General features: G+C 40.1%; 1 protein-coding gene and 2 non-coding genes across 4 annotated transcripts in view; 2 read left to right on the top strand and 1 right to left on the bottom strand.

Moving 5' to 3' along the window:
• The first annotated feature begins 4,097 nt into the window (after positions 1-4,097).
• On the top strand, positions 4,098-4,171 carry trnai-aau. The gene has a single exon. It is a non-coding gene; the product is annotated as a tRNA-Ile (tRNA).
• Positions 4,172-9,721: 5,550 nt separating this feature from the next.
• trnai-aau lies at positions 9,722-9,795 on the top strand. The gene has a single exon. It is a non-coding gene; the product is annotated as a tRNA-Ile (tRNA).
• Positions 9,796-14,093: 4,298 nt separating this feature from the next.
• The window catches only part of tango2 (transport and golgi organization 2 homolog (Drosophila)), a 54,614-nt gene continuing 43,437 nt past the window's right edge, over positions 14,094-25,270 (bottom strand). The window contains exons 7-10 of one of the 2 annotated variants that reach the window (XM_034236344.1): positions 22,145-22,212; positions 21,812-21,965; positions 15,866-15,970; positions 14,094-14,887 (exon numbers count right to left, since the gene is read on the bottom strand). In XM_034236344.1, the coding sequence (XP_034092235.1) occupies positions 14,767-14,887; positions 15,866-15,970; positions 21,812-21,965; positions 22,145-22,212 (448 nt within the window). In that variant the 3' untranslated portion in view covers positions 14,094-14,766. The remainder of the gene's footprint in view (positions 14,888-15,865; positions 15,971-21,811; positions 21,966-22,144; positions 22,213-25,270) is intronic. The other variant, XM_034236347.1, reaches the window with a different exon arrangement.

Genomic DNA, 25,270 nt, shown 5'->3' with positions numbered 1-25,270 from the left:
ATTGTATTATAGCAATTCAAAGATATTGTTAAAGACACCTCACTACGTACACGTGTTAAAACTTGTCAGAGGAATTTAAAGTACAATAGTTATTAATATTGTTGTATCCACAGAATACAAGGCGACCCACCAAACAACATTGCGTAAAAGCTGCATGCCGCTTTAATGTGCATTGTGTGCGTAAAGGTACAAATACACGTGAGAAAACGTCACGGCAACAGATGGGCGATCATGCTTGAAAACTATATTAGTGGCCTAGAGGTCTAAGCATTACTTTAACATGCAGCAACCTAACGTTCAACACCCAGTAGTAACGACAAGTTTGGTCTTCAACTTCTCAATTTATTTTTAATTTGACATTATATCTGTTAAATCATCAAGTAAGCCATCAGAGTAAGATGAACTACGAATGTTGATTATATTTCTGGAGGGGAACTGTAAGCACAGGAGCAATAAAGCTCGAGAATTGCAATAAGAAGAACATTATAATCAGTGATTAAGTGATTTAAGAAACTGAAATTCATTATTCCTGTATTTATTTATGTTTTTGACACATTTATTTATTTATACTTATGTCATGTTCGGTCCTCCATAATTAAAACCATATGTGTAAATGAAAACCCTTGAGGACATTTTCTTTATGCACTCACACGTATCAAAATGATTTATGCAAACATGTTTTTATTTGTTCACAAAATGTGATGCGGAGCTACAGATCTTCCTAAAGATTCAAAAAGGAAAACCTATTTGTTTAAATAATGTTCACACATAGATATCAGAATGTATTATTCATAACGTTTTCGCACACAGAAATGGTGATACATAGCTCCAAGACATTTGACCCTCTATTGACTCCATACCAAAATAAGAATGATTTAGCCAATGTTTAAAAATAACCTTTTTATGTGAGAGCTACTTGTTTAAACGTCTTTTACCTACATCAGTCCTTATGGGATGATTACATGAGAAGAATTGTAAAGTGCAATATCTTACACCTCCAGTAGGGGTCACTGCTCAATAACAGTTGACAATGTGCAGCAGCTTTAGCCCAGTGATACAGATCATTTCTTTCCATTAAAAGACGGGAACAATGTAGATGGATTTACAAATGATCTTCCCTATTGATATGAAGTCAGGCTTGTCATTATGAACATTTGTACTCATGAGTGTCCAAACACCTGTGTGTGGGTAAACTGCAAAGAAACACAAAAGGTAATATCAGGGTCGGCTCTAGAACAACTTGAATGGGGGGGCAATCATTTACCAAGGGGGGGCACACAATGCCGTCAACAACCAACACACAAACACCAACGCAACTTCAATTTAAAAAAACATGCTGTAAAGTCTATTGTCTTTCACACACATGCAGGGTGTAGTGCTATTGTATAGCGCACCTATGACCTGTGCATACATGCACGGTTGTGGCACGACCACCAGAGGGTGTCGTTTTCTCATACTGATATTCTGCACAAACTGTGCTGTTGTATTTGCTGTAAAGTGTCTTTACTGTAGGTTATTTTTGTATTATACTGTATATACAGCACTTTGGCTCGACCAAAAATCGTTGAAAAATGTGCTATATAAATAAAACTTGATTTGATTTGGATATAGGCCATCATATAAAAAGTGTGCAAATGTATTTAGTATCCTATCCATGTGAACATGTTTTAGGTGGGGGTGGACCTAACCTCCTCTAGGAGGGTCTGGGGGCAAGCTCCCCCGGGAAGATTATTTTTAAAATATTGAAGTTAAATGCATCAATCTGGTGCACTTTGAGAGCAAAGTGAAGAGATCTATGGATAGCCTACATCTCTCAGCATCCATATGAAACAGAACTGTACACAGATTTACTTTTTCTTTATGGATATTTCACTAATCACTCCCCTTTTAAACTGTATTCTTGTGTTACTGTCCAATAGTATTTCATACCCGTTTTTCATTTATTCTCTCTTTAATAACTATAATGATCATATAAAGGTATTCCTCGAAAATACTTACATAAATGGTGACCAAACCGTTTGAGACCCACTGAGATAACTTACACTAAAGTGAACTATCTAAACACTGAGAGAGTCCTTACCTCACTGAGCTGACGTTATAAGATCCTCACAGTCTGACAGGAGAGGACTGTCCTCCACCTTGGTGTAGAAACAGCCCTTTATATCCGTTAGCATAGCTAGCTAACCAGATGCTAACAACAATATTCCACGTTACCGCTCGCGCACTCACAAAATACGCTCGTGCCACACACACACAGAGCTTGAATGAAACACAGAGACCCATGTACTTGTACTGTACTGTATATCATATTATTTTTGATGGCTTTACTGTATAATCAGTGTAACAGATGAACAGATCGCCACTGGGCTTTCATCTAAACACACAGCCACGTAATGATAACAAAACAAAGGTCGGGGGTCATTGGTCAAGCAACACACCAATCAGAGAGCAGCAGTGAGCACACCTCAGGCTGTGTTTTATATTTGTATTATTTATTTCTGATGTATTTCACACAAAAAACCTTTAGTGGAAACGTTTTCACTTAGCCTATATGATAAAAAAAAGAAAAAATCGGCAAAGTGACAAGGCTTGCCCACCCTGCGTTGGGGGGGCACAGTGACTCATTTGGGGGGGCATGGCCCGCGAATGACCCCCCATGACGCCGACCCTGGGTAATATACATAAGGTTAAAGCTAGAACCAGCTGTTTTGATAAAGATGAAAAGGCAGTCATAATTTGACAACTTAAAAAAAGAGAATTGGGTTCCCCACAGTGTCTTTGTGCTAACAATCATTACTTAATGAGCCACACGTGAGTGTTTGAATACAATGATTTTATTGACAAACAGTTGTAAAATGCATTATTCTACCATGGTCAGAGTCGGACAAAAATCCATTGTTTGAACCAACGCTGTTGTGCAGGGTTTGGGCATAGCTCATTTGTAAAAGTAGTTTTAATTTGTGATAGTTACTGTGCATTTAAATCAGAATCACACATTCTGTAGAAACATACTGGAGATCCAATGATTTCCCGATGTGTGAGACAGTCTGCAAATTGTGCAAAGTGTATATTCACTATCACACATTTAAAAGAAGTGAAAATAAGAAACCAACAAGATTAAATTATATTACAAGGATCGGTATTGATTGCATTTGAAAGCAGATCACCAGCGATCTGTAACGAATTAGCAACCTAACCCTGTTGTTTTGTAAAATGCACGTTAAATACATTTTTCTCCACAAAATGTTATTTGGCAAACTTTTAAATTAGCACACATTTTCAAAAGATGCATCTTAACTTAAATCTAGAATAAGAAATACATATCACAGATTTGAATGAGGAAGCTAGTGTCGACTAGCTGAAGAAAAAGTGCTGAAGGGACTTCATGTTCACACAGCTGCTGTAATGAAGTGGGGGGGGGGGGGGGGTGCAGAAAGGCACAGAGTGGGTTTCCTCCATCACGTCTTCACACCTCCAGTTTGAACTGGAAAGAATTGGTGCTCCATTTGTTCGTGTCACAGGTGGGCATGGTGCGCTCTGTGAAGGTCACGTTACCCGCTGCGTCTATCAGGATAATTGTGTTGGTCCTTAAGGGGGCAAGGAAACAGGAAACAAGCAAACAAACACAAGGCATAACTAACAGAACATGCTAGAAGACACATTAAAGAGCACAGGCAGGTGGCAGGAGAACACTGAGGACAACTGGGATCATTTAAAAGTCAAATTGGAGGTATCTATTCCCTCCAACTCTATGAAACATTACTTGATAGTGTATTCAACTATAGCTGGAGTCCGTGTTTAAAAGAAAAGAAGGTTATAGGTCTTAAACTTTAGACATTTATGAACATAGTACGAGTAAACATTGTAGCTTTTGTCAGCCTGAACATTATCACTCTGATAGCCATAAACTGTTGCATGACTGATGTTATTTTATTGACTTTCTCCGTAAATCTAGCAAAGTAAAACACATTAACATGTTTAAACTATGACATCTTACCGTCCGTGCGGAGATACCAGCCAGAGATATTTACCTTTCGGTTCTGTAGGTTTCGTTTATTAGTTGATTCGTCCATTACGTCACTTTTTGGAGTATACCTAGCCGGTTAGCTCAGTTGGTTAGAGCGTCGTGCTAATAACGCGAAGGTCGCGGGTTCGATACCCGTACTGGCCACTGTATGTTTTCTCTCACACGTTAAGTTAGTAAGATTTGACCAGAGTTTCAAACGGGGAGGAAAAAAAAGCGAATTAAATGAGTAAGTAACTGCAAATAAGTGTCTATCTAAACACGGAGTTATTCAACGGGTTAAAAGTATTTCTACAAATGAAAAATGACATTTACAATAGAAATAAATGCATAATAAAGAAAGAATAAAATATATAAAAACACTAAACTAAATACAATAATAATTACATGTATTGCAGAAATGTATGAATGTTGATATAAAAAATGAAATAAACAGATGTTTAGTAAGTCAAGGGTAACATGTTTTTTCTTTGGCTGTGCTCAGTCATTTGCTTCGTCATTCATTTTACATTATAGCTATGTTAAATCACAGTCACCATAGGCTTGTTGGTTGCATGTGATCTGAGATGCAAGTGAACCAGTGACCTTCAGGATGATAGACATCCATTTACCACTTGAGCTAAAGCCACCGAGAGAATTCAATATCATCTTTACAATTGGGCTTCTACAGTCAAAGAACATAATGTGTTGAATATAGAAGAAGTGGGAATACAGTGTAAAAATATCACAACTTGGAATCCACTCAGATATAGTTTAGTTCTCCTCCAACTAAAGATGGAGAAAGACTGGAGATGGATTTAACAACAATGACAGGTTCGAAACACCCGTTTTTATTTTTTATTTGACATTATATCTGTTAACCCTTCTCTTGCGTTTCGGGTCAAAAGTGACCGAATGACTTTTATTTTAATCATAAATATTGTGTTTTTCATCCGATTGCCTCAATACCTTATGTTATCCTCCACACTGGCCTCTGAACATATACACTTGATGATCACCACTTGCATTGCATTTTGAGTGATTTATTCAACAGTGAAACACCCTTGACGTTTTCGGTCAGATTTGACCGCCATAGAAAATGAATGGGTGTATTATGTTCATCCTGCAGATGGAAAACATCTATATACATACACACGTTATAGGAACTTCTCCCTTTCTCACGCTGTATGATACAATGTATCATACCTTCTCACAGGTGCGAGCTCTGTGCCCCTCGAGAAACACAAACCTCTCACTTTCTCGCGCTAAATGCGCCTCCATTACTGGCTCTCAAGCAGTTATATTTGTGCCTTGCTCACATTTGACTCATTGACAATGAGCAGGCGAAAGATTAGGCTATTTTCTGCGCGAGGGGCTCTGGACACATTTTTGAACCAGATGAAGAGGAGATTGAACCAGATGAAGAGGAGATTGAACCAGATGAAGAGGAGATAGAGGAAGATGTCTCAGAAATGGAAGACAACAGTGATCCAGACTATGAGCCTACAACAGACCAGGAAGAGTCCCCTGAGGGAGAGGCCCCTGAGATAGAGGAGCCTGAGGTGACATTCCACAATTTTGCATTGCCAATCATGTGCGTGAACACACGTGAGCACACACACATTCTGTTATGGTATATTTCTCTTTCAATAAATGTTCATTGAGGAAAATATTATCAGTGCCTTATTTTATATTCATCACAGTGAATGCTGAACTTGATGGGCCCACCGGTGGGTCCGGACCATGACATGAAACACTGGCTTGCTTGTATCAAATCAATACATCCCATACATCATTGGAACGGGAAGAATCTCAGCTACAACACTAACTAAAGCATTTCCATCTCCAGTAAACACAGCCTACATGGCAAGCATTTTCATAATATACAGTAATGTAAAATACGCACTATCTTTGAACTTACTGCCAAACATAATATGAAATTCAATCCTGGTGTCATTCTGTCTGTCCTACCTTGATTCTACTTGCTTTGACTGTTCAAATGAGATGTCAACCATCAAAATTGGATAAGGGGTTCCAGAGATATCACTGTGCAAAACACACCGGTCAATTTTGACTGAAAATACCATGGGAAGGGGGACCTAACGCAAGAGAAGGGTTAAATCATCAAGTAAGCCATCAGAGTAAGATGAACTGAAAAGAATGCCATGTTGATTATATTTCTGGTGGGGAACTGTAAACACAGGGGCATTCATGAGCTAGAGAATTGTAAGAAGAACATTATAATCAGTGATTAAGTGATTTAAGAAACTGAAATTCATTATTCCTGTATTTATTTATACTTATGTCATGTTCGGTCCTTCATAATTAAAACCATATGTGTAAATGAAAACCCTTGAGAACATGTTCTTTATGCACTCACACGTATCAAAATGATTTATGCAAACATGTTTTTATTTGTTCACAAAATGTGATGCGGAGCTACAGATCTTCCGAAGGATTCAAAAAGGAAAACCCATTTGTTTAAATAATGTTCACACATTTATAGATATCATGAATAGAATGTATTATTCATAACGTTTTCACACACAGAAATGGTGATACATAGCTCCAAGACATTTGACCCTCTATTGACTCCATACCAAAATAAGAATGATTTAGCCAATGTTTAAAAATAACCTTTTTATGTGAGAGCTACTTGTTTAAACGTCTTTGACCTACAACAGTCCTTATGGGATGATTACATGAGAATAATTTTAAAGTGCAATATCATAAATCTCCAGTAGGGGTCACTGCTCAATAACAGTTGACAATGTGCAGCAGCTTTAGTCCAGTGATTCAGATCATTTATTTCCATTAAAAGACGGGAACAATGTAGATGGATTTACAAATGATCTTCCCTATTGATATGAAGTTAGGCTTGTCATTATGAACCTTTGTACTCAAAATAATAATAATACATTACATTTATAAAGCGCTTTTCCTGGTGCTCAAAGCGCTTACAAGCAAGTAAAACAAAAAGTAGAAAGTGCTAATCTAGGTTGAATAAGGGCAAGGGGTTAGTTGATTAGGAGTTGAAGGCAAGAGTGAAAAGGTGAGTTTTGAGGGATTGTTTGAATGATGTGAGAGTGTTGGCAGATCTGACGTGGCTGGGGAGGGAGTTCCAGAGTGAGGGGGGGGGGCTGCAGCGAAGGCCCTGTCACCCCAGGTCCGGAGCTTTGTCCTGATGGGCTGCAGTAGGTTAGCGTCAGCAGACCTGAGGCGGTGGGTGGGGTTGTGTCATTGGATGAGGTCACATAGGTAGGGGGGGGCAAGGTTGTTGAGGGCTTTGAAAGTGAAAAGTAATATTTTAAAGTCAATGCAGTGTTTGATGAGGAGCCAGTGGAGGTCATGGAGGATAGGGGTGATGTGGTTGGAGCGTCAGGTGGAGGTGAGCAACAGACAGCTGAGTTTTGGACATATTGACGTTGTTTTAACATGAATGCAGCAGGTGATCCAAAAAGTATGATGCTGCAGTAATCCAGTCAGGATGTTATAAAGGCATGGATCAGAGTTTCAGCAGCGGTCGATGAGAGGGAGGGTCTGATGCGGGCGATGTTCTTTAAACGGAAGAAAGCATTTTTTGTGACCTGGTTGACGTGAGGGAGGAAAGTGAGGGTGGGGTCGAGGATGATGCCAAGGTTACGAATGTGAGTGGAGGGGTTGACAATGGAGCCATCGATGGTAAGAGAAAAATCTTGGGTTGAGCGGGTAAGTGAGTTTGGGCCAATGATTATAAATTCCGATTTGTCACAGTTAAGTTTTAGAAATTTGTTTTGCATCCACATTTTAATGTCAGTGAGGCAGGTGCTGAGCTGGGAGTGTGTGGTTGGAGAAATTGATTTTGTTGAGAGGTAGAGCTCATCAGCATGACAGTGGAACTGGAGTTGGTGTGGACGGAGAATTTGTCCAATTGGGAGGATGTAGATGATGAACAGAAGGGGACCAAGTACAGAACCCTGAGGGACGCCATGATTGACGGGGACTGTGGGGGATTTGGAGTTGTTAGTGGAGATGAATTGATGTCTGTCAGAGAGATATGATTTAAACCAGGAGAGGGCACTACTGACTTGGGCAACTATGTCCAGTGAGGTAATTTTGTCTGAAGGCTGTAAAAGAGTGCCTGGAAGGAGGAGGGTAGGCAGGTTCCGGAAAAGGATGGGTGGTGGACGAGATGGAGAAGTTGGCTATGTTGCTGCGTATTATTTAAATGTTGCTTTGGAGGAATGAGAGGAAGGATTCACACTATGAGGTGGTGAAGGAGTTGGAGATAATATCCACGAGTGTCCAAACACCTGTGTGTGGGTAAACTGCAAAGAAACACAAAAGGTAATATACATAAGGTTAAAGCTAGAACCAGCTGTTTAGAAAAATTTAAAAGGCAGACATAAGCTGTGTAACTTAAAAAAAGAGAATTGGGTTCCCCACAGTGTCTTTGTGCTAACAATCATTACTTAATGAGCCACACGTGAGTGTTTGAATACAATGATTTTATTGACAAACAGTTGTAAAATGCATTATTCTACCATGGTCAGAGTCGGAACAAAATCCATTGTTTGAACCAACGCTGAGGCTACTGTTGTGCAGGGTTTGGGCATAGCTCATTTGTAAAAGTAGTTTTAATTTGTGATAGTTACCGTGCATTTAAATCAGAATCACACATTCTGTAGAAACATACTGGAGATCCAATGATTTCCCGATGTGTAAGACAGTCTGCAAATTGTGCAAAGTGTATATTCACTATCACACATTTAAAAGAAGTGAAAATAAGAAACCAACAAGATTAAATTATATTGCAATGATCGGTATTGATTGCATTTGAAAGCAGATCACCAGCGATCTGTAACGAATTAGCAACCCAACCCTGTTGTTTTGTAAAATGCACGTTAAATACATTTTTCTCCACAAAATGTTCTTTGGCAAACTTTTCAATTAGCACACATTTTCAAAAGATGCATCTTAACTTAAATCTAGAATAAGAAATACATATCACAGATTTGAATGAGGAAGCTAGTGTCGACTAGCTGAAGAAAAAGTGCTGAAGGGACTTCATGTTCACACAGCTGCTGTAATGAAGTGGGGGGGGGGTGCCGAAAGGCACAGAGTGGGTTTCCTCCATCACGTCTTCACACCTCCAGTTTGAACTGGAAAGAATTGGTGCTCCATTTGTTCGTGTCACAGGTGGGCATGGTGCGCTCTGTGAAGGTCACGTTACCCGCTGCGTCTATCAGGATAATTGTGTTGGTCCTTAAGGGGGCAAGGAAACAGGAAACAAGCAAACAAACACAAGGCATAACTAACAGAACATGCTAGAAGACACATTAAAGAGCACAGGCAGGTGGCAGGAGAACACTGAGGACAACTGGGATCATTTAAAAGTCAAATTGGAGGTATCTATTCCCTCCAACTCTATGAAACATTACTTGATAGTGTATTCAACTATAGCTGGAGTCCGTGTTTAAAAGAAAAGAAGGTTATAGGTCTTAAACTTTAGACATTTATGAACATGGTATGAGTAAACATTATAGCTTTTGTCAACCTGAACATTATCACTCTGATAGCCATAAACTGTTGCATGACTGAGTAAAACACATTAACATGTTGAAACTATGACATCTTACCGTCCGTGCGGAGATACCAGCCAGGGATATTTACCTTTCGGTTCTGTAGGTTTCGTTTATTAGTTGATTCGTTCATTACGTCACTTTTTGGAGTATACCTGGCCGGTTAGCTCAGTTGGTTAGAGCGTCGTGCTAATAACGCGAAGGTCGCGGGTTCGATACCCGTACTGGCCACTGTATGTTTTCTCTCACACGTTAAGTTAGTAAGATTTGACCAGAGTTTCAAACGGGGAGGGAAAAAAAGCGAATTAAATGAGTAAGTAACTGCTAATAAGTGTCTATCTAAACACTGAGTTATTTAACGGGTTAAAAGTATTTCTACAAATGGAAAATGACATTTACAATAGAAATAAATGCATAATAAAGAAAGAATAAAAATAAATAAAAACACTAAACTAAATACAATAATAACTACATGTATTTCAGAAATGTAAGAATGTTGATATAAAAAATGAAATAAATAAATATTGAAATAAACAGATGTTTAGTAAGTCAAGGGTAACATGTTTTTTCTTTGGCTGTGCTCAGTCATTTGTTTCGTCATTCATTTTACATTATAGCTATGTTAAATCACAGTCGCCATAGGCTTGTTGGTTGCATGTGATCTGAGATGGAAGTGAACCAGTGACCTTCAGGATGATAGACATCCATTTACCACTTGAGCTAAAGCCACCGAGAGAATTCAATATCATCTTTACAATTGGGCTTCTACAGTCAAAGAACATAATGTGTTGAATATAGAAGAAGTGGGAATACAGTGTAAAAATATCACAACTTGGAATCCACTCAGATATAGTTTAGTTCTCCTCCAACTAAAGATGGAGAAAGACTGGAGATGGATTTAACAACAATGACAGGTTCGAAACACCCGTTTTTATTTTTTATTATATCTGTTAACCCTTCTCTTGCGTTTCGGGTCAAAAGTGACCGAATGACTTTTATTTTAATCATAAATATTGTGTTTTTCATCCGATTGCCTCAATACCTTATGTTATCCTCCACACTGGCCTCTGAACATATACACTTGATGATCACCACTTGCATTGCATTTTGAGTGATTTATTCAACAGTGAAACACCCTTGACGTTTTCGGTCAGATTTGACCGCCATAGAAATTAATGAGTGTATTATGTTCATCCTGCAGATGGAAAACATCTATATACACACACACGTTATAGGAACTTCTCCCTTTCTCGCGCTGTATGATACAATGTATCATACCTTCTCACAGGTGCGAGCTCTGTGCCCCTCGAGAAACACAAACCTCTCACTTTCTCGCGCTAAATGCGCCTCCATTACTGGCTCTCAAGCAGTTATATTTGTGCCTTGCTCACATTTGACTCATTGACAATGAGCAGGCGAACGATTAGGCTATTTTCTACGCGAGGGGCTCTGGACACATTTTTGAACCAGATGAAGAGGAGATTGAACCAGATGAAGAGGAGATAGAGGAAGATGTCTCAGAAATGGAAGACAACAGTGATCCAGATTATGAGCCTACAACAGACCAGGAAGAGGCCCCTGAAATAGAAGCCCCTGAGGGAGAGGAGCCTGAGGTGACATTCCACAATTTTGCATTGCCAATCATGTGCGTGAAGACACGTGAACACACGTGAGCACACACACATTCTGTTATGGTATATTTCTCTTTCAATAAATGTTCATTGAGGAAAATATTATCAGTGCCTTATTTTATATTCATCACAGTGAATGCTGAACTTGATGGGCCCACCGGTGGGTCCGGACCATGACATGAAATACTGGCTTGCTTGTATCAAATCAATACATCCCATACATCATTGGAACAGGAAGAATCTAAGCTACAACACTAACCAAAGCATGTCCATCTCCAGTAAACACAGCCTACATGGCAAGCATTTTCATAATATACAGTAATGTAAAATACGCACTATCTTTGAACTTACTGCCAAACATAATATGACATTCAATCCTGGTGTCATTCTGTCTGTCCTACCTTGATTCTACTTGCTTTGACTGTTCAAATGAGATGTCAACCATCAAAATTGGATAAGGGGTTCCAGAGATATCACTGTGCAAAACACACCGGTCAATTTTGACTGAAAATACCATGGGAAGGGGGACCTAACGCAAGAGAAGGGTTAAATCATCAAGTAAGCCATCAGAGTAAGATGAACTGAAAAGAATGCCATGTTGATTATATTTCTGGAGGGGAACTGTAAACACAGGGGCATTCATGAGCTAGAGAATTGTAAGAAGAACATTATAATCAGTGATTAAGTGATTTAAGAAACTGAAATTCATTATTCCTGTATTTATTTATACTTATGTCATGTTCGGTCCTTCATAATTAAAACCATATATGTAAATGAAAACCCTTGAGAACATGTTCTTTATGCACTCACACGTATCAAAATGATTTATGCAAACATGTTTTTATTTGTTCACAAAATGTGATGCGGAGCTACAGATCTTCCGAAGGATTCAAAAAGGAAAACCCATTTGTTTAAATAATGTTCACACATTCATAGATATCATGAATAGAATGTATTATTCATAACGTTTTCACACACAGAAATGGTGATACATAGCTCCAAGACATTTGACCCTCTATTGACTCCATACCAAAATAAGGATGATTTAGCCAATGTTTAAAAATAACCTTTTTATGTGAGAGCTACTTGTTTAAACGTCTTTGACCTACAACAGTCCTTATGGGATGATTACATGAGAATAATTTTAAAGTGCAATATCATAAATCTCCAGTAGGGGTCACTGCTCAATAACAGTTGACAATGTGCAGCAGCTTTAGCCCAGTGATTCAGATCATTTATTTCCATTAAAAGACGGGAACAATGTAGATGGATTTACAAATGATCTTCCCTATTGATATGAAGTTAGGCTTGTCATTATGAACCTTTGTACTCAAAATAATAATAATACATTACATTTATAAAGCGCTTTTCCTGGTGCTCAAAGCGCTTACAAGCAAGTAAAACAAAAAGTAGAAAGTGCTAATCTAGGTTGAATAAGGGCAAGGGGTTAGTTGATTAGGAGTTGAAGGCAAGAGTGAAAAGGTGAGTTTTGAGGGATTGTTTGAATGATGTGAGAGTGTTGGCAGATCTGACGTGGCTGGGGAGGGAGTTCCAGAGTGAGGGGGGGGGCTGCAGCGAAGGCCCTGTCACCCCAGGTCCGGAGCTTTGTCCTGATGGGCTGCAGTAGGTTAGCGTCAGCAGACCTGAGGCGGTGGGTGGGGGTGTGTCATTGGATGAGGTCACATAGGTAGGGGGGGCAAGGTTGTTGAGGGCTTTGAAAGTGAAAAGTAATATTTTAAAGTCAATGCGGTGTTTGATGAGGAGCCAGTGGAGGTCATGGAGGATAGGGGTGATGTGGTTGGAGCGTCAGGTGGAGGTGAGCAACAGACAGCTGAGTTTTGGACATATTGACGTTGTTTTAACATGAATGCAGCAGGTGATCCAAAAAGTATGATGCTGCAGTAATCCAGTCAGGATGTTATAAAGGCATGGATCAGAGTTTCAGCAGCGGTCGATGAGAGGGAGGGTCTGATGCGGGCGATGTTCTTTAAACGGAAGAAAGCATTTTTTGTGACCTGGTTGACGTGAGGGAGGAAAGTGAGGGTGGGGTCGAGGATGATGCCAAGGTTACGAATGTGAGTGGAGGGGTTGACAATGGAGCCATCGATGGTAAGAGAAAAATCTTGGGTTGAGCGGGTAAGTGAGTTTGGGCCAATGATTATAAATTCCGATTTGTCACAGTTAAGTTTTAGAAATTTGTTTTGCATCCACATTTTAATGTCAGTGAGGCAGGTGCTGAGCTGGGAGTGTGTGGTTGGAGAAATTGATTTTGTTGAGAGGTAGAGCTCATCAGCATGACAGTGGAACTGGAGTTGGTGTGGACGGAGAATTTGTCCAATTGGGAGGATGTAGATGATGAACAGAAGGGGACCAAGTACAGAACCCTGAGGGACGCCATGATTGACGGGGACTGTGGGGGATTTGGAGTTGTTAGTGGAGATGAATTGATGTCTGTCAGAGAGATATGATTTAAACCAGGAGAGGGCACTACTGACTTGGGCAACTATGTCCAGTGAGGTAATTTTGTCTGAAGGCTGTAAAAGAGTGCCTGGAAGGAGGAGGGTAGGCAGGTTCCGGAAAAGGATGGGTGGTGGACGAGATGGAGAAGTTGGCTATGTTGCTGCGTATTATTTAAATGTTGCTTTGGAGGAATGAGAGGAAGGATTCACACTATGAGGTGGTGAAGGAGTTGGAGATAATATCCACGAGTGTCCAAACACCTGTGTGTGGGTAAACTGCAAAGAAACACAAAAGGTAATATACATAAGGTTAAAGCTAGAACCAGCTGTTTAGAAAAATTTAAAAGGCAGACATAAGCTGTGTAACTTAAAAAAAGAGAATTGGGTTCCCCACAGTGTATTTGTGCTAACAATCATTACTTAATGAGCCACACGTGAGTGTTTGAATACAATGATTTTATTGACACACAGTTGTAAAATGCATTATTCTACCATGGTCAGAGTCGGAAAAAAATCCATTGTTTGAACCAACGCTGAGGCTACTGTTGTGCAGGGTTTGGGCATAGCTCATTTGTAAAAGTAGTTTTAATTTGTGATAGTTACCGTGCATTTAAATCAGAATCACACATTCTGTAGAAAAATACTGGAGATCCAATGATTTCCCGATGTGTAAGACAGTCTGCAAATTGTGCAAAGTGTATATTCACTATCACACATTTAAAAGAAGTGAACATAAGAAACCAACAAGATTAAATTATATTACAATGATCGGTATTGATTGCATTTGAAAGCAGATCACCAGCGATCTGTAACGAATTAGCAACCCAACCCTGTTGTTTTGTAAAATGCACGTTAAATACATTTTTCTCCACAAAATGTTCTTTGGCAAACTTTTCAATTAGCACACAATTTCAAAAGATGCATCTTAACTTAAATCTAGAATAAGAAATACATATCACAGATTTGAATGAGGAAGCTAGTGTCGACTAGCTGAAGAAAAAGTGCTGAAGGGACTTCATGTTCACACAGCTGCTGTAATGAAGTGGGGGGGGGGGGGGGGGGGGGGGGGGGGGGTGCAGAAAGGCACAGAGTGGGTTTCCTCCATCACGTCTTCACACCTCCAGTTTGAACTGGAAAGAATTGGTGCTCCATTTGTTCGTGTCACAGGTGGGCATGGTGCGCTCTGTGAAGGTCACGTTACCCGCTGCGTCTATCAGGATAATTGTGTTGGTCCTTAAGGGGGCAAGGAAACAGGAAACAAGCAAACAAACACAAGGCATAACTAACAGAACATGCTTGAAGACACATTAAAGAGCACAGGCAGGTGGGCAAGAGAACACTGAGGACAACTGGGATCATTTAAAAGTCAAATTGGAGGTATTTAGCAAACACCAGGAAATGAATATCCATTAATCATCACGGCAAATCGCCAACCTTTACAGCGAATGAAGATTTAAAGGCGCCCTATAATACTTATTTTCAGGTTCAAAGTAGTATGTAGTGTCTCTACTGGGAAATGTCTCCATGCTTTAATGTTCAAAAAGCACTTTTCTCATACTGCCTGTGCAGCACCTCTTTTCACCCTCTGTCCGAAACCTCTGAAGGGAACAAGGGATTTTAGCCTCTACAGACCATTTACATGCACATAAACCAATATAACACATGCACTACAGGAAAGGGAAGGTCCCCAAAAAGCATACTCATGCCCCTATTATGGCTCACAATATGTTTACTACGTCACTGAGTGGGAAGGGGTAGAGATCAGTCTGAAATGTCAACAGCGCCTGGCTAAAGGACAGTCTTATTTGTTGACACCACACACACTTGCAATGGGTTGTTTCCGGTGATTGTCACATGGTGTGGTTAATGGTATTTAGGGCACTGGGTGTATGTGGAGGTTTAGTGGCATGACAATGGGGGTGAGCTTGATATCTTTTGTTGACCGTATGATTCTGTTTCTTTATTGTTTTGATTTACAATATTAAATATCCTTTAAATGTTGAGTTCAGTACAGACGTTATTATTTATACGCGTCACATCAATGAGCGAGGTTTAGCCTCAGAGCGGCCGTATTCAATGGGAATATAGCCGCCACACACTGACCCTGTGACCTTTTAGACTCTGTGTTCTCCGTGTCCCTGTGAGTCAGCCCTGGTGGAGAGAAACGCTGAGAGAGGACAGAGAGTTCTGGTGGAGGTGGAAGACACTGACCTGGTGCCGTAATGAGGGGTGCGGACACACACTGCGGACTGAGCCTGCAGGATGGGTTTAGTGTACCCAAAACCCTGACTCTCCTGAGCTGGATCAGGGGTGTTCCTGTTCAACAAACACATACAACACCTCTTTAACAAGCGTTATGGTTATGATTTAACATTCTGTTACAATCCACATGGAGTCAGAGGTGAGAAGTAGTGGAGTACAAATACTTTGTTACTGTACTTAAGTACATTTTTCTGCTATCAGCATTTTACTCCACTACTTACGACTTTCTACTTCTTACATGTTGAACACAAATACCTGTACTTTCTACTTCTTACATGTTGAACTCAAATACCTGTACTTTCTACTTCTTACATGTTGAACTCAAATACCTGTACTTTCTACTTCTTACATGTTGAACCCAAATACCTGTACTTTCTACTTCTTACATGTTGAACTCAAATACCTGTACTTTCTACTTCTTACATGTTGAACACAAATACCTGTACTTTCTACTTCTTACATGTTGAACTCAAATACCTGTACTTTCTACTTCTTACATGTTGAACTCAAATACCTGTACTTTCTACTTCTTACATGTTGAACTCAAATACCTGTACTTTCTACTTCTTACATGTTGAACACAAATACCTGTACTTTCTACTTCTTACATGTTGAACTCAAATACCTGTACTTTCTACTTCTTACATGTTGAACACAAATACCTGTACTTTCTACTTCTTACATGTTGAACTCAAATACTTGTACTTTCTACTTCTCTCATTTTCCAAACAGCTGGTTCCTTTAGTCTGAATGTGTGTTTGGTGCGTGATCATTATTCTTTAGAGTCATTGCGTGCCTATTGATTTGAACACGATCCGTGTATCCATCATTTCCTGGTCTTCTCTAAAGAAGAGGGACCAATGGAAACGTTGTCATGTTGCCGTTGTTCAGCATGGAAACATTCATTAGCCAACAATGACATTATTGTTCTATTAATATAAAGGGAGGTCAGGTACTCTTTAAAACAGATGGTAGTTATGGGTACTTTTCACTGAAGTACACTTCAAAGTTCTTTACTTTTACTTGAGTAAAGAAGTTTAGTCAGTACTTCTACTTTCACCAGAGTATTTTTTAAACACGAGTATCTGCACTTCTAGTTGAGTAAAGGATGTGTGTACTTTTGCCATCTCTGCATGGAGTATAGATGTATAAGTCAATGATCAACCAAGCATGATATCCCAAAAGTATGTAACGTACTAATAAAACTTGCACAATTATGTCGTCAATCTGCCTTGTCCTACATTTCAGTCTCACCTCAAATGAACATAGCTGTTTGCAAACTTTCTCTCAACTCTCAGCTCACTAAAATCTGTTTCTGAAAATATCTCATGCAGAAAATAGGTCATGCAGTTCAGTCTTGATGTCTTTTATACATAAAGCAGTTCCTTACATACCCATAAGGTTTTTTTTTAGTTGACATACAGTACTGAATGATGCTAATAAATGTTAAGTTAGAAAAAGAGACAATAGACCATTTGAGATTTCCCTCTCTGCTGTAACTCTCTGTTCTCAGCAATTGGTTCTATAAGATATGAACATTTAATGATTCAATATTCATTTGTTGAGAAATTAGGCTGTTCATTATTTGAAGCTGTGTAACAGAAATAAAAAAAATATATGACGCAAGATGAAAACTGAACTTTTAAAAGTTAACAGCATGTCGCTTTGTATTTACAACATGGCAGTGGTATCTTTTTTCTCATCTAACTGAGCAAGAAAGTAAATTAAAGGTATTATGCTGTTTTTCATCAATATATCATAGTTCTCAGATATATACCAAACATGTCTCTGATTGGCTGAAACACCAAACAGATCATTGCAGCATTACCCATAATCCCCTCTGTTTCAGCCCTGTTTCCAAAGTGCTGATTCTCTGTCTGTTACTTTAGATGAAAATAAGGAGCCCCTCCCCACGCCCCTCTGAGAGAGATTTGGTTACAAAGAACTCAATGGTGCTCTAGGAGGAGGTTCAGGTGATAAGGGGGGGGGGGGTTACCTTGGTTGCTGATTGGCTAATGGTTACCAAGCCAACACATTGTTATGACATCATAAAGTGGCCAAAATCTGATCAGCTCATTTTCAGACAGGTTTTTATAGAAATGGATCAAAAAGAGAGAGAATCTTTGTTCCTGAAACTTTCAGAGTCTCTTTCCACAGAGGGGACACATGTTGATGTAGAAGAGACATGAAGAAGAGGGGACACATGTTGATGTAGAAGAGACATGAAGAAGAGGGGACACATGTTGATGTAGAAGAGACAAGAAGAAGAGGGGACACATGTTGATGTAGAAGAGACATGAAGAAGAGGGGACACATGTTGATGTAGAAGAGACATGAAGAAGAGGGGACACATGTTGATGTAGAAGAGACATGAAGAAGAGGGGACACATGTTGATGTAGAAGAGACATGAAGAAGAGGGGACACATGTTGATGTAGAAGAGACATGGAGAAGAGGGGACACATGTTGATGTAGAAGAGACATGAAGAAGAGGGGACACATGTTGATGTAGAAGAGACATGGAGAAGAGGGGACACATGTTGATGTAGAAGAGACATGAAGAAGAGGGGACACATGTTGATGTAGAAGAGACATGAAGAAGAGGGGACACATGTTGATGTAGAAGAGACATGAAGAAGAGGGGACACATGTTGATGTATAAGAGACATGAAGAAGAGGGGACACATGTTGATGTAGAAGAGACATGAAGAAGAGGGGACACATGTTGATGTAGAAGAGACATGAAGAAGAGGGGACACATGTTGATGTAGAAGAGACATGAAGAAGAGGGGACACGTGTTGATGTAGAAGAGACATGAAGAAGAGGGGACACGTGTTGATGTAGAAGAGACATGAAGAAGAGGGGACACATGTTGATGTAGAAGAGACATGAAGAAGAGGGGACACGTGTTGATGTAGAAGAGACATGAAGAAGAGGGGACACGTGTTGATGTAGAAGAGACATGAAGAAGAGGGGACACGTGTTGATGTAGAAGAGACATGAAGAAGAGGGGGACACATGTTGATGTAGAAGAGACATGAAGAAGAGGGGACACGTGTTGATGTAGAAGAGACATGAAGAAGAGGGGACACGTGTTGATGTAGAAGAGACATGAAGAAGAGGGGGACACATGTTGATGTAGAAGAGACATGAAGAAGAGGGGACACATGTTGATGTAGAAGAGACATGAAGAAGAGGGGACACGTGTTGATGTAGAAGAGACACGAAGAAGAGGGGACACGTGTTGATGTAGAAGAAACATGAAGAAGAGGGGACACGTGTTGATGTAGAAGAGACACGAAGAAGAGGGGACACATGTTGATGTAGAAGAGACATGAAGAAGAGGGGACACATGTTGATGTAGAAGAGACATGAAGAAGAGGGGACACGTGTTGATGTAGAAGAGACATGAAGAAGAGGGGACACATGTTGATGTAGAAGAGACATGAAGAAGAGGGGACACATGTTGATGTAGAAGAGACATGAGGAAGAGGGGACACATGCTGATGTAGGAAAAGTGGATTTTGCATAATAGGTGACCTTTAATTAATACATTGGTTTGTTTTTAGTTGTTGGCCTAACATTACATCATGCACAAGTGTTGTCAATGGCAACTCATCCATATCTAACCCAGAAACAGCTGATTTTTAATATTATACGATTATTCATAACGCAAATTAAATAAAATGTGTTGTTTTGCAGTGTGAATCTACAGCTAGAGCAGGGGTGTCAAACTCAAATACACAGTGAGCCAACATTTAAAAAATGGGTACAAGTCGAGGGCCGGACTGGTTCAATGTTCATTGCAGAACTTATTGAAATGAACTTACTGCACAAATTAAACCTGGAACTAACAAAGCTTAAATGATTGCCTATAAAAACAACATGAAACATTAAATAAAAGAAAAATCTGTTGCATTCATTTCTTATGGCTCTATCTGATTACATTGTTCCACAGGCCAACAACAGCTTCAAAAAAACAATTTCCCTCAAAGAAAAAACAAACATGTCCTGTTGTCGCAAGAAAAAAGGAGTAAAAAGGAAACATCCATTTCAACTCAGTTTGCTCTGTGATACACACGAGTTTAAGCCTGATACTTGGCATCTCATCTATTAAATAATAGTAATTAGAAATTATCCTGCGGGCCGAAATTAAATCCACTACGGGCCAAAGCCTTGAGTTTGATATGTATGAGCTGTCACTCCCTGGAGGAGAGGTTTATTGCCTCATAAGTGAAGTTATAAGTTAGCAAAATCAATCAAATGTAAGTCAATTATGCTGCAGCCTACATGACAGCTTTCCAGAGGGTTTCATTTATTTTGTTAGCAGCTCGTTCCTTAAAACAGAAGCCTCAGATTGCTTATCATAAGAGGAAATAGGAGGGGTCTATTTCAAGGTTGTTATTCAAATAAGTTATTGGGCTTTAATCTTATCAACTTAGATTAGTTTGAACATAATTTTCAACTTTATTTGACTGAAAGTGGGCTTATCACATGAACACTACTGTGTAACATATGTATATTTAAGAAGTACAAGACAAGCTCAAGTTTCATTTGTGGGCCGCATTCCATTATAGTTTGGACACCCCTGAGCTAGAGCAGGGGTTCCCAAACTTTTCAGCCTGCGACCCCCAAAATAACGGCGACCCCTGTCAACGGGGGGGGGGGGGGCTTAAGTTTCACTTTCGATTGCTTTATATAGCCCAGCTCAACACCTTCGTCAAACATGTTGCCACTTGTTTGTACCATATTCAGGCGATTTGTAATCTGTTCGAGAAAAACGAGTGTTTTTTTGGATTTCAAGAAACATATAGAACAAACAATGGATGTATTTGATGAACATTTATCCACGCAGAAAGTAGATTGAGATGTTTTAGGAGTGAGTTATGCCCCTTTCACACCAACGCGTTTTCAGCTCCGGCTCGGAGCTGGAGCCTGAAAAGTACCGGTTTTTCCTGTTCACACCGCAGAGGCGCCGCCTCTTAGCTCCGGAATCCGGTTCACTTCCAGCTCCAAAAAATTGTCGGTCTAGAGGCAAGAGCTTCGGAGCTAAGAGGCGGCGGCGCTTACGTCTCTCTTACGTCGAGGCGGGTTGAAGTAGATGCTGAAGACCACAAAGAAGTCTTGCATTTCGCATGTGATGTTTGTGAAGTTCCAAGTAAAGTCGTCCCTTGTAAAGTCGTCCGATGCCTTCCGTTTCGTAAGAGGATAACCAAAGCGAACAGCGCTTCAATACAATCGGCCGTTGTTGTTGTTGTCGATGTGAGGGATTTCCGCGCGGTTTGGATTTTATGAAGCAGGCACGTAAACGGTGACGTCATGACGCAGCAGCGGCAGCTCTGGGCGGTGTGAACAGAGCGGGAGCAGAAAAGGGAAACCGGAGCTGAACCAGAAAAGCTCCCGCTCGGAGCTAGAAAGGGAAAAGCGCTGGTGTGAAAACCGCAATAGAGATTATTATCTAATATATGCATCCGATGAAGCATTGCATGAAGTCTGTTGATGAACAGAGGCTGTTGTTGGGGCTGCATAAACGTTTTTTTGTTTTGTTTTGTAGGCAGACCATGCAGGCCTCAGAGAGTTAAACCTGGGCCTGCGCTCGGACATAAACTCCGTAATAAATGTAGTCTACATTTCATAAGAGGTGTACAACCTGAGTGTTTTTTTATTGGTTAAGTGGTCCTCGGTATGAAAAAGTTTGAGCCTCGCTGCGGGGAAATTATACAGATGGCTAGTCCACCCCTGAAAAATGTCTATGCACACGTTATTATTAATAATAATAAAAAAAAAATGATAAAAAGAAAGATATTTTTTAATTTATATTTTGTAATCATCTCGCGACCCCCACTTTGGGAACCCCTGAGCTAGAGGATGTTTTATTGGGCGTGGACCACTCACAGTTCCTCGTTATTGAGCACGGTCAGCAGCTCCTGCACGAGTCCATCGCAGGACAGCGCCTGGTCGCTGATCACGCTGCTGAAGTGACGCTTGCCTTTCAGCAGCTTCCTCCATGGAGTGTCCAGCAGAGAATTACTCAAGCCATAGATTCCTGCTGAGGGATAAAGAACAAATACAATATATACTCTCTAGTGGGCTCCGATGGTGACCATGGGAGGATAAATAGACTATCTGAGAGCAACGATCATCTTGAGGACGACAGGCGAACATGGTAGGTTGAAAGATATGATGTGAAAGGATAGTTTCTACAGCAACCGTAGTAAAAACACAGACCTGCTTTCAGATGGATGGGTTCAGGGCTGCCTCTGTTTCCATAGTAACACACAGTGTCTTGTTTGGCTCTACATGGGACACAGGAAGATGGAAAATTACAGATTGCAGTCAGTGATTATTAAACATGTACAAATTATGAGGGCTGTGGTGTGTTGAGTCACAATGATGGAAATAGACGCAAATACAGTAAAGGTCCTGTAAAATGAGTGCTCAGGGGTGAAGAGCAAACAAAAGTGCACCCTGCTGTCTTCTCCGATAATTGATTTTGGTGGAAAATAGGAATTGAGAAGCTATTGATTTGAAGAGGTGATACAAATGGGGAAATACCTTTCTGCTCATTTTCAGGTTATTATTTGTATTTTACGTCATGTCTCTATGCTTTAAATGTTAAAAAAGCTCTTTATTGTTCTCATACTGTCTGTGCTGCAGCACCTCTTTTCACCCTCTGTCTGAAACCAGAGTCCAGTCTGCTCTGATTGGTCAGCTGGCCGGCTCTGTTGTGATTGGTCAACCGCTTGGAGATTTCCTACAATGTGTTGGAGCGCTAGCCAATGGCAGCGCAAGTGTTAAATAGTGATGTAAATATGTTGAGGAAGTAAACAAAGGAGTCCAATGGAGGCGTTTCAGGCGGGGGTGAGGGGGGAGTGAGTGGAAGAGAAACTCCCTCTGGAGGGAACACAAGGATTTTAGTCTTTGCAGACCATTTACATGCACTAAAACGTATATAACACACTACGGGAAAGGGAAAACCCACGGAAATCATAATAGGGCCCCTTTAACAGCAGCATTTAAATCCCTCCTCAACGTTTTACCCCTTAATTTTTACTCAAAATGAATGCTAAAAATTAGTGCTACAAACAACTTTGACAACCACAAAACCATTTAGTCGTCTCGGTGTAAAATCCTCAGTTGGAGGGAATTTATTCAGTCTTAGAAATCTGTCTGACATCAAGGGCATCTGTGACGGCTTTGGTTCAGGAGTGAATATTAAATTATGACCAGATCCTTTGAACCGGCAGGGGAATGATCTTTTTGATGTCAATTTTTTGACAGCCATATAGCTGTGGCATCAGTCAATCTGAAATATGGCGCAACACTGCTTCAACATCTACAGGGAAGTTTCCCAGTCAAAAGCTTTAAAGACAGGAAGGGTATACGCCGCTGGGCTTAAAGCTCTGCCTCAAACTTTATTTTATTTCTGGTTTTAAAAAATCTGAAATGAATATAAGCCTTTGGATAATATCATCTTTCACCATGACCAGGAAAACCAACTAACAAATATTTATCATTCATAAGATGCTTAGAGCCGTCAAATAATCGATTCGCTGATACAAAGGAAATTCACTCACCACTGAGTATTAAGCTTAACATTTTTAAAGCCACTTAAATGTTTGCAGCTTGTCTCTGATTTATATATTACCATGAATTGAATGAATGTCTTTTGAATTTAAACTTTTGAACTTTGACATAAAGCAATTTTAGGATTTCACAAAGGATATTGTATTATGATAACTTTTATAAAACTGATCTTTAAATTGCTTCAAAACAGATTACATCAAAATTGTCCTTATTGTAATTGCGTCTCGTTTTCCTCCACTTATTATAATGGCAACAGTGAGAAATGTAATCTGTAGTTGGAAATACACACATGATCACATGCACTACCAGGACCTGTACATGCACTATTATCACTTCCATCCCCTAAATGATCTGTGATAGACTTGTTTACACACAAACAGTCGCCTGTGTGCAGAGGTCATCCTTTATTGTTTACACAAGCGCTCCTCTGTATTTCCCGAGCAGATTGTTACTAAACGCAGGACAATTCAAGTCCAAGCAGCTGTCAGAGAATCCTAAAAGCCGTACACCATCTCTCCGACAACAAATCAAAGAGCTTAATATCGTTTTCCAACTTGTACCCAAACCCAGTTAATCAGTCTGAACAAACAGCTGCTTTGCCTGTGTTTCTATGGCTACTGTGAACACAGCAGCACCGGCCAGTGTTGACTCTGGTGATAGCAGTCGCTCCTCACTCATGCATGAACACAGCAGAGGGGAACAGATGGCACTGAAACCTGGAGGGAGACTGAAGAATCCGTAAAGCTTTTAACCTGTTGTTGCGAAATGTCTGAAATACTACACAAGACGTGTAAGGAGGTTTTTGGAGAGTTAAGGTGGAGTTAAGGAGGTTTTTGGAGAGTTAAGGTGGAGTTAAGGAGGTATTTTGGAGAGTCAATGAGGTATTTTGGAGACTTAAGAAGGCTGAATTCTGGGTGAAAAAAGTTGGAATTCTGGGGGGGGGGGAAAGTCTGAATTATGAGGAAAAATGTGAATGATGGGAAAACAAAGTCTTATGCTGGTTTGTTTAATAATGTCATGAGTGATTTCTGCCAACATGGAGAATTAACATGGAGTCAAGAGGCGCGTTCACACCGCAGTACTTTTCCCACTTTAGTTCCGATATAGTTCCGAAATGTCGCGTTCACACCAAAAAGAGCCGGAACTAAAATTAGTTCATCAGAACCTTTTTTACCCCCTTTTCCGTCCCTGCTAGAGACAGGGATGCAAACTCATCAGGTATGAAAAAGGTGACAAGGATCCGAGCCCCCCGACCCCACGGAATATCGGCTTTAAAATGAGGAATAACAGATGATTTTAGCAGTCAGAACAACTAAAGCAGCAGGTAATAATAACAGAAACGCTAAAGAGTCACATCTAATAGAAATATATAAAAGCATTTATTTTAATTGTGTAGCAGTCAGTTTATAATTTTGGCAGCACTGTTGAGCATTTTGAAAATGTATTTTCATGCCTCTGTGCAAGGCTTACGGCCCGTCTACACTACAGGCGTCAAAAAATGCTTTCAACGCTTCGCCCATTCATTTGAATGGGGTGACGTAGGATATTTTCAAACTTCGCCGAACTGCATTGTGGGTAGCATGGCAAAGCGTTGCAAGCATCGCGAGCGTCTATCGGCGTCAAAAGTTGAACAATGTTCAACTTTTGAGGCTCGATGCTTGCTCGAAGCTGGCGTCAGCCAATGAAATCCCGTTTATGCAAATCTTGCCAGTACAAGCTAGCCAATCAAACCGCGTGTATGCTGGGAGAGACTACGCAGGTAATTTC

Source organism: Gymnodraco acuticeps, unplaced genomic scaffold, assembly GCF_902827175.1.
Source record: "Gymnodraco acuticeps unplaced genomic scaffold, fGymAcu1.1, whole genome shotgun sequence".
NCBI lineage: Eukaryota > Metazoa > Chordata > Actinopteri > Perciformes > Bathydraconidae > Gymnodraco > Gymnodraco acuticeps.
Note: the sequence above shows the minus strand (reverse complement) of the source record. Positions and strands in the feature narration are given on the sequence as shown.